A 10754-nucleotide genomic window follows, 5' to 3' on the forward strand; every position below is an offset into this window, starting at 1 on the left:
GAAAATCTACCTAGACTTTTGCCTCATCCATTACTCAGCCCCAGAATCAAAAATATTCACCAGATGAACCAGAACCCAAACATGGAGCTGCTTTGATAGGAATAGCAGTGTATCAATTCAGGAAACTATATTCCAAGTGCCTATGCAGGTTTAATGAGCTTAGCTTTAGCAGTTAGAGAAAAACACTGAAAGTTGAGGAGTTCTCTCTTATTATTCAAATGCTCAGGCTATAAAGAAACAGGATGTAGCTTCATTAAGTTTGGAGCTTTTCTGTAGTTGTTTAACCAGCATATATTTCAAAATTGGAATAGGGAATTGCATCCCCTGTCTGCACAGCAACTTGACAAACATTAGCATGAACTACTAAGGCAGTGTGACAGCCGCATGCTGAGAGCAAAGTCTCCCTAATGTGTTTTGGCATGCAGGTTTGTAATCACACATTTACATATGCAATGACCTACATTTGCATGTCAGATCACACACTGTCTGGCTTTATTAAGACCGGGCACCTCTCTGTGTTTGGCGGCCAGAGTGGCGAGAGAGGGCCAGAGGGTGGTGGGGTTTTTTGGCAGTTGAGAGATGAACTGCCACTGAGAATTAGACTGAGATAGCCTGAGCATTAGACACTTCATTAGAGGTAATCTGTTTAACAGTGGGCACTGTATGTAAACTTCACAGCCCATTTGCAGCATCTTCTCTGCCCACCCCAACCCCAATGGTCTTCCTTCAAAGGGCAGTGTGGCTGACTGACAGCTTGTCTCATCTGCTCCCTTGTTCTGTCATACAATTCAGACACAGAGACCTGACATGAGAAGCAACATAGCTGCACATCTCCAACTATATTGCGGGACTCCCTCCCAGACATAAAGGAATTTGGAAAAGGAATAAACTCATGGCTAATAGGGCCATCAGTAGGTCAGAAATCGTATTATATAGTAATTATTAGATTGCATTGTAAACCAGTGTATTTTTGTAAATGGCAATATCTTCTATAGTATGTAACAAGGAGCTTTTGATTTTTTTTCAAAGAAAGCAGGAATTCATATACTGAACTAAAATGACCTATTTTAACTCACATCCATGTTCAGAATAAACCCCTAGTTTGTGAATGAGATAAGAAGAGAACTAAAAGAAGACACTCTCACCCTCCTTGCCTCTTTTGGCATGAATTCCTTCCTCCTTTCCTTTGTCAGTCTACAGCATAATTTGCCCACTATTACATGTAAACTCTATAAAAGAGATGAAAATGTTGCGGAAATGCCATAAAAAGTGTAAATGATCAAACAAGCATCCACAGCATATCAAGAAGCACATATTTTCACATTATAGTTGTTATAGGGAGGAAAACATGATCATTATGTAAAATATGGTTCCAGTCCAAATCAACTGCTTTGTTGAATTTGGTACCTGTCAACAACCTTCCATTCCTTACTTAAGAACTGCAACTATAGATCAAGTTTTCAACATCTTAATTAAATGGTTCCATTCCACCACAGTGGAGGTCCAATCCTCCAACAATGGCAGAGCATAACACTTTTATGGCTCCTTGAAAATGATGCTTGCAAAAAATTAAGAGAAGTACATTCTTGTTAATAATGTCCAAAATCCAAGAGGCAACTTTGCTTTGGTAACCATTTCTTTCAATTATTTATAACTACACTATTTTGCACGGATTTAACATTCTATGGACCTAACATAGTACATTTTCTCTTTTAGTACACTATCTGAAATAGAAAAAGTTCTAGCATGTGGCTTTCCCTTGGGACTATGAAAAAATGCTCTAGGGATTCCAATTATATTAGCACATTATCTAAAAATCATCTTCCACACTGCCTTTCTCCTCATTACACTATTTTGCTGCTCAGATTCCATATATTCCAGACTCCTTATTTTCATCTCTGATATTATTCAAGCACGACACATGTCTCTTTTCAGTCAGCTGAGGTTCCAATATCTGTCTGACACAAACCCTGTTACAAATCAGAGAGCAAGGACAGTCTTCAAAATTATGATTTAGCATTCTGCTCTGCAGCAAAAGTCACAAGGCCAAACCATTCCTTGCAGATGTTTAATCACACTCTACCCTCCAGAAATTATGACCATAATTGTATCTTAAGCTAGATTTTTTTTCTTTCTTTACATTTATCTTCATCAGTCCTGAAGCACCTTAAAGAACTGTCCTGTTCAAAAGAGAATATGCTCTTGAAGCTTAGATTGCTGAGAAATAAAATTTCTATGTCACTTTCAATGGGGTGGGGAACCTGCAGAAATACTCACTTCCAAGCACTAACTGAAGGTACAAGATGTTTTCTCTACACTACATTGGGCAACTTCAACACTTTTGCACATATCTACTCTTTTCAAAATATAACAATTGTCTCCAAGTTTTGAAGCAATGCTCAATTCTGGAACCTGCCTGAATACTAATATTAGAACATATCAGTAGAAACCAAAGTACCTTTGAGCAACTGCACATTCTATTGCCAAATAACAAAATCTACTCCTATCCACTTCAGCAGATAGGCAATAGGTTCAGCTATATGAATATCCTGAAGGATTTTTCCTTAAAAAAAAAAGACATATGAAGTAGAGAGGATAGACCAAGAATAAGAGTGAGGTATACAAATATGCAGATGATACCACTTTGATGGCTGAAAGCGAAAAGGAACTGAGGAGCCTTATGATGAAGGTGAAAGAAGAAAGTGCAAAAGCTGGCTTGCAGCTAAACCTCAAAAAAACCAAGATTATGGCAACCAGCTTGATTGAGAACTGGCAAATAGAGGGAGAAAATGTAGAAGCAGTGAAATACTTTGTATTCCTAGGTGCAAAGATTACTGCAGATGCTGACTGCAGTCAGGAAATCAGAAGACGCTTAATCCTTGGGAGAAGAGCAATGACCAATCTCGATAAAATAGTTAAGAGCAGAGACATCACACTGACAACAAAGGTCCGCATAGTTAAAGCAATGGTGTTCCCTGTAGTAACATATGGCTGCGAGAGCTGGACCATAAGGAAGGCTGAGAGAAGGAAGATCGATGCTTTTGAACTGTGGTGTTGGAGGAAAATTCTGAGAGTGCCTTGGACTGCAAGAAGATCAAACCAGTCCATACTCCAGGCAATAAAGCCAGACTGCTCACTTGAGGGAATGATATTAAAGGCAAAACTGAAATACTTTGGCCACATAATGAGAAGACAGGACACCCTGGAGAAGATGCTGATGCTAGGGAGAGTGGAAGGCAAAAGGAAGAGGGGCCGACCACGGGCAAGGTGGATGGATGATATTTTAGAGGTGACGGACTCGTCCCTGGGGGAGCTGGGGGTGTTGACAACCGACAGGAAGCTCTGGCGTGGGCTGGTCCATGAAGTCACGAAGAGTCGGAAGCGACTAAACGAACAAACAACAAATACAAATTGTAGTTTAAGCCTTTTCCCTGAAAACAGCACAATGGCAAAAATCCCTTCTCTCCATAACCTGGTTCCTGCTGGGATAAACTGTTAGGCTTCACAGCCAAACTTAGCTGTAAATCACCAGTCTCCAGCTATCTTACCCTTACTACAACTTCTCATCTCATTCTTGGTAGAATACTCAAAGACAATGCTCAGCTAGATGAGCATCTTTACTACAGACAAGAATGAATTCTTACACACAGATAACTTACTGTAGTCAGAGACTTTTATATTTTCTCAAGGGGCTTTTTCCTATTACACTTCCAAACAAACTTATTTATTTAAAAGATTTGTATGGCTGCCCATCTTAGAACACAACTCTGGGCAGCTCACAACAGCAATATATTTGACATGTCCCTTAACAGCCTTGGACAATTGTGATATATTTGCAGAATGCCCATCTCTTGCCTGAGAACCACCGGTTCCTACCTCATGAGCCTCAACTCTTACATAATGGGCATTTTTGTTGGAGCTGTGGTATAGATAAGGTCACTATTTCCAAAGAAAAAAACTGAGCAGTTAATTGCAATCACATACTTAAATTATGGAGCTCCAATTCATTCCCTTCTTTGAAAAAACCTGACTATTGGCTTAGACCAAACTTTTTAACCACATCGTTAAAAATGGGGGAAAAAGTCTTACCCACCAAAGATAACATGGGGCAGCTATTCTGCCACCAAAACTTTAAAATCATCATTATGATGAATTGAACTAAAAGAACAAAAATTGGGGGCAGAAGGGGCAATTATCTGAAGAATGAGGTTGGGATGCATATATATTCAGAGAGGCTTAAAAAAGCCTCTTCTATCGATTTGGACAGAGGAACTTGCACCCAAATCAGAAGTAAAAGAATATAGCATTCAGGTTTAATTTTAAGACAAGGAAATAAATACATACTTCTTGAAAATGTAAAATTTCTGTTAATGAGATTGCTAGTTTCAGGAGAATTATTTAAATTTGGCTTAAAAAAAATAAAAACTATCTCAAAAGTCAATACTTTTATTGTGATTTGATTTAACTATATAATTCTCCAGGAAACTCTGTTATTGGATGAATTAAATTTTTAATTCATTAATAAAAGCCTTCAATTTTTCATTGTTCTTTTTTTTTTTTTTAACTGTTCCTCATACTACATTACCCATTCAGCCCTGTCCATATCTGCCCATCCATGTCCCCTCTGCTTCTAGAAAAGGGAATCAGAGTTTCAAAGATTCTGGGATCGATATAGAACTGGCATTCAAAACACATTTCAGGCTACATGGTGACAGTTGTTCTTTTAATATTAATGTACTCCTGACTACCTGCTTGTATTAGATTAGTTTACCTGTGGTTGAAACTGAGACACGGGAGGACCTGGCAGGCCTTGCGACTGTTCATCCATTATTTCAAATCACAATACTTTTGAATAACCTGTATTAAAACAGGATACAACGAAAATAGATTATTTGCATTCTTATGAGACACTTTACAGGGTTCACATGAGCAAAGGATTATAATCTTAATACTGACAAAAGAGGAAACCACAGAAAAGACAGTGAAGTCAGTGTGTTTACATACAGGGAGAGCAAGTTCAGTCAGCCAAAGAAACATAAAGTTGTCTTCTGCATGTAACCTTTGGCCCAAGCATGTATTAAGTATCTGTGTCCTTTTCTTTTCCTTTCCTTTTCTTTTTCTAAAGATAAAAAGCTTGAGTCCTAGTAGCTCACAACGTCATTCATACAATCTTTTTGGAACTACAGACAGAGACATCTGCAGGATCCAAGGCATTCATCAAGATGATTAAACCAACATTGTACTATTGTACTGTGCAATATTATAACATACATACAAAAGGGGTGGGGTTTGTGTCAAACAGAGCAAAACGGCTTTCATCATTTGCCCCCTGCCACTCCACACCCCTCCCCAGTGGATACCTCTGAATACAGACATCTTTTACCACAGACTTTTCACGGAATATTTAATTTTCCAGTCTAGCCACAACCCTGGTATTTCCTTATGGTTCCACATCGATGTATCAACAAGATACCACCCTGCTTGACTTTTCAACATCAGCCACAGTCACCTATATGACGACACCTAGCTATTTTTTAACCTGTATAATAAATAAGTCTTAATCCAAAAATATCCTACTTAAAAAAAATGCATGGAATATACCAACCTCCAAATATTGATGAGCTACAACTCCCAATAGTTTCAGGTAGCATGGCCAATACAAAAGGATGCTAGGAGTAGTCAGTCAGCAATTTCTGCAGAGCTACTAGTTTCCCAACTCATAACAGAATTCATGAAAGCTTTCATACCGGCTGAGCATCTTTTAACTTCATAAATGCCGATATATTCTGCACAGGAGACAGTTCCTGTGAAAAACAGTTTAGATTTTCCTGATACCTTCCAGAATAGATGCCTGGATTTAAAGCATAGCAAGGGAAGGAGGACTGGCAATCATCATCTTCACCCAGCAGCATTCCATTGGCAAGAGCATCCCATGAATTATTTACTGGTTTTATTTAAACAATTTATATAGCCACCCATCTCACAGAAGTAACTCTGGATGGTACATAAAGGATTAAAACCATAAACAAACAAACAAACAAACAAACAATGGACAAAAAATAAATATCCAAAACCACTAATTTAAAATAGTAATTATAATATAACATATGCCTGGTGTCTAAAATTCATTCCATTTCAATTGATAAAGACCAGAACAGACAAATTCACTAACCGTGATGACTTAACTTCACAGCCCAAATGCCTGAGGAGACATCCTGGTCTTTAATGCCTTATAAAAGGCCAAGAGGTCAGGGCCTTTCAGTTCTCTGGAGGTATATTGTTCCATAGGAAATGACCTTCTCATAGGAACTCAGGGCCAAGCAGAAAATCTGTAAATGTAATCTATAATCCATTTATTCACAAAAAAAATCCTACTGAAATAGGGGAAAAAAATGTTCCAAAGGACATTTTTATTGCCAACGAAGCCCCGTAAACATCTTAGGAATAAGAGTTCAATTATTCTCATTCATAAATAAATAAATGGAATCCTCTCAAAGGTGAGCAGACACACAATTCTGCTTAACAAACTTTCTCAGGTAAATCCACTATAAATCTGTAAACTCTCTCATGTAAATCCTGGCAGGGCAAATAGGTACTGCCAATGAAGTACCTCTAAGCAAGTGTACATAGGATTGTAGATTTGCATGCATTTTTTCTGAGACACTAACTAGAAAATAACAAAAGGTTAAGTGTACATACAGATTTGCCCAGAATTAAATCATATGGATGGGTTCCCAAAGGAACAGGATTTCTTCAGTTTCTCCTACTTCCAGAGCCCCAAAGGCAATAAACATTTAGATCAGCTTGACAGTTGGTCCAAATGTATTTCCTCCCATTGGAAGCAATGAGAGGAAATATTTTTCCCAAATCAAAAAAAGGCAATGACAATGTTTTTATCCTGCCAGTCTTGTTAGCAAATGGGCATCGGAAGCTTTTGGAGCAAGATTTGAGAGTTCTGTTCAAACAATAAGAATATTCTGCCAGTAGCAACATGGAATGACTATTTTTAAAAGGTGCTACATATCCCTACAAAGATTATTCCTTATTATCCATTTGTTCAAGAAGAAACTATGATTGAAAGTCAGCATCAAGTTAAATGAAAAAAAAATGACTATATTTTGTTAAGTTATAAATTTTTCCCAATAGTATTGCCTCAGGTCATGTACATCTGAAATAGCATTAAAGGAGAAAACACTAGCATAGATATTTAAAAAAAGTGTTGCAAAGAACAATAACAGCAGCAAAAACATATTTCTACAGTTCCTTATTAAAGCCAAGTCAGAAATACAAATATATTTAACCTAGAAACACTGAAAAAGAGAAATACCATGTAACAGCATTACTGACATAGTACTTGCATTTTTAAGATTGAAAACTTCCTTCTAAAGTTTTAAGGTGCTGTAAATAATGTAAATTAAACTACAGTACAAATAATCTTTCCTACATATTTTTAGGCAACATCTCTATTTTCACCTTTTAATTTTAAAAACAAGCTGCTTTTCTACAGAACAGTCCTTAAGCCTCTGCACTGTGCTTGAAATATGACAGGAAAACTGTTCCACAGCAGTTATTTCCCTCTGCTTTTAATCTCAAAATAATTGTCACTGAGGCAAGCAGCACACATCTTAACAACAGTCTATATATATATATACATACATACACACACATACACACACATACATATACACACACACACACACACACAAGCACTCTTTGTACCAAGGAATCCTGGGGTTTCTTGGAAACATTAAAAGTTATGACACATAACATTTTCCTTGAAGACACTATCCATCTTTCCTGCAGTATGTTCAATAAAGAGGCTTTTGAAAACCTGATCACTGTCACTGATTTAGATCAATATGGGTTCTGGGGGGAGAGAGGCCTTGTTTGAACTTTATGTACTGAAAAAGCAGCTCTTAGAACACACTTCAGAATGTTCTGCAATCTAAAAGAATTCCATTATTAATATGGACTTTCAGTGGCAGAGAAAGTTTATTAAAATATATGGTTATAGACCAAGCAAACTGAAGTTTAAAAATACATTACACTGTATCCAATTTAAAAAAAGAAAAAAAAACTATTCATGCCTGCACAAGATACACCTAGGCAAACAATAAAGTACAGAAACTTCTAATGGACATCATTTTGTACAATGATGGTACAAAATTTAGCTATAATTCTAGAGGCTTCCGATTCCTGGTAGGTAGCACATGACTGCCGTATGAAAGCGATCTGGATAGTTTGTAATTAGAGGGGAGATTAATTCTACTCTCCAAAAATGATAGATATGGCATTTCAAAAGCAGGTGCGCGACTGTCTCAATTTCTAAGTCTGAGCAGATACATGAATACTCTTAGTAAGAAATACTATTGTATCTGCCCATCAGTACCTTTGAGGGAAGAGCACCCAAACATGGCAATATAAAAGCCCTCCTATGAGATGGGACCAATAAATGATACAGATGCTGCCAGATTGTAAAAGGGGAATCTGTTAGCTCCTTGTAGCAGAGGTGAGTAGCGCTGATTCTATCTTTTTGTAAACCAAGATCTAAAATTCTCTGTTTTGAGTTCTCTCCAGGTTTCATCCAAGCTAGCATGGATACAGACTAGGGGGGTGAGCCCACAATGAACTGTGTCATCCATTATTTGCTTCTTCCAAGAAGACTGATATCTGTCTGTCAGGACCAGTTGGAGTAGTGATTCACTTCCCCAAATTTGTTTAAGCCAGTACTTCAACTGACTCAGACAAGAGAGAGCAGACAAACTGGGCAAACTCTACAGTGTTAATGAGCCACAAGTCAGCAAACCACTGGTTTAGGCAAGTAGTGTTTTTTCTTACTTGCTTTGAACACTTAATTCAGAAGCACAGTTTCAAGCAGTGCTAGTGCACCTCTCCAGGCCTTTACTAAGACATAATATCTCAATCCAAACTGAACAAAAATATATTTGTGAGGGGGAGGGGGGAGGGGGGAGGGGGAGGAGAGAAGTAGTGGCTTCTTGCTAAGCACACTGAAAACTTACTTTTGGAAACCTGCCTACTTTCATTTGAAAATGCCTTTAGAAGCCACAGTTTCTCCAAGTTTAGTTCAGCTTGTTTACACCCACTGATCAACTTAAAACTCCAATATGTTTGACTATGACTGTCATCTCCTTTTTAATTCATTTAGTAAAAGGCCTGAGAATTTTATAAGAGGTCTAAGGAATAAAAGCCAAGAGAAACCATTTTCCTCTTTCTGTCTCCTCCACCCCCCAACCCCCAACCCCCATTTTTGACAAACACAAACTATTTTGGATTCGTTGACAATTCTTTGCAAGATCCAATATAGATTTTCAGCGCAACGCTTTCAAAACAGCCAAGAACTCGGAAGTCAAATTCCCAGAGTTCAGTGGAGTTCACTCCTGCATAAATGACTCTAGGCTTGCAAAACCTGGCACCATATTCTTCGGAAAAACCCCTCTACTAGCCTCAGCCTGATAAGGCTGGGTTAAATACCGCAGACCTGCGGCCGTAGGGCCTACGCGTTGCCTTAAAACTAGGATGGGGAACAAGGACCAAATTCGGGCTGGGGATACATTCCCGCTAAGAAACCTCCGCTTCCAGCCGTCAGTTGCGAATGCCGCCCCAGCAAATCTGGGGAGGATGGGGGTGCCCGTTCGCGTACTTTACTTACTAGCTGGCCAAGAATTAACTGGCTGGCTGTTCTCTTGTTTTCTTGCAAAGCCAAAACAACAGCCGGGAACTTTTTCTCTCTTTTCAAGCTACCGTCCCAGCCGGCTGCACTCGCAGGAAGTCCGGGTCCTTCCTGCAAGTGCTGCCGACTGGCGACACTACGGGCTGAAGGAAGAGAGAGAGAAACGCAAGAAAGCAAGCAAGCGCCGGTTCTTGAGTCGCACGAGGCGTTTTCCCCTCTTTCCAGCGAGAAAGAAAACGGGTAAACAGACCCTCCCTCCCGGCGGCCACCATGTGACCAACGAAAGTCCTGTCACCGTCTCCGAAAACTGCAAGCGAGAAGAGGCTACCTACCGCCCGAAGAGGGGCGACGGGGGCCAGCGGGAACGAGTCGCGGAGGAGGAGTCGGGGAGGCTCAGCAGAGCGCACGCGTCACGGGACCCCCGGGAATCGCGCGCTGGCTCGGCCCTGGGTGGTGTTTGGGGAGGGGCGACGGTGGGATAAAAGCCCCGGCCCCCGATTGGCAGCTGAAAGGTTTTCTTCTTCTAAGACCTTGTCGGCCTGAACTTTTGTTTCAGCTCTGAAAGTGACGGACTCATAGGCTGCAGCCACCTGGCTATGCGCTTTTTCGGATATCCTCTTAAGGGACAGCCGTGGTGTTTATTTCCTTTTCTGCGATTGCAATTCGTAGTTGTTTCATAAGTCAGTACGTATCGTGAACGTTTATCTAGGGAGGTGGTGGGGTCCGCTTGTGGAGCTTCACTAGACGATTGAATTTGGACGCCTCCACCGACCGGGAAGCTGGGCTGGATGACCTAATATGACCTTCCAGTTTGTTTTTTTTTAATCGTATGGCATAGCAGTTCGGTGGTCATGCTTTTTCTTCCTGGGAAATCCTTGCCAGGTCCAGCAGCCAGATGTGTGAACTATTTAGCCGGGACAAGTCATGTTGCCAGGGGTGCACCACGAGGAGGCTAGTCTACATTGCACCAAGTAGGGCTGAGAGAGGGGGACTGGCCCAAAGTCACCCAGCCGGCTTTCATGCCTAAGGTGGGACTAGAACTCACAGACTCCTGGTTCTGTGA

The 10754-nt window shown here is 39.9% G+C and overlaps 1 protein-coding gene across 2 annotated transcripts in view; it reads right to left on the reverse strand.

The window, feature by feature from the left end:
• The window catches only part of NEK7 (NIMA related kinase 7), a 73186-nt gene extending 63122 nt beyond the window's left edge, over window positions 1-10064 (reverse strand). The window contains exons 1-2 of one of the 2 annotated variants that reach the window (XM_063298385.1): window positions 10024-10064; window positions 4772-4857 (exon numbers count right to left, since the gene is read on the reverse strand). In XM_063298385.1, coding sequence (XP_063154455.1) covers window positions 4772-4828 — 57 coding nt within the window. In that variant the 5' untranslated portion in view covers window positions 4829-4857; window positions 10024-10064. Of the gene's footprint in view, window positions 1-4771; window positions 4858-9670; window positions 9855-10023 lie in introns of those variants that run through there. The other variant, XM_063298384.1, reaches the window with a different exon arrangement.
• Between the last annotated feature and the right edge of the window lie 690 nt (window positions 10065-10754).

Source organism: Candoia aspera, chromosome 3 (genome assembly GCF_035149785.1).
Source record: "Candoia aspera isolate rCanAsp1 chromosome 3, rCanAsp1.hap2, whole genome shotgun sequence".
NCBI classification, from domain to species: Eukaryota; Metazoa; Chordata; class Lepidosauria; order Squamata; family Boidae; genus Candoia; species Candoia aspera.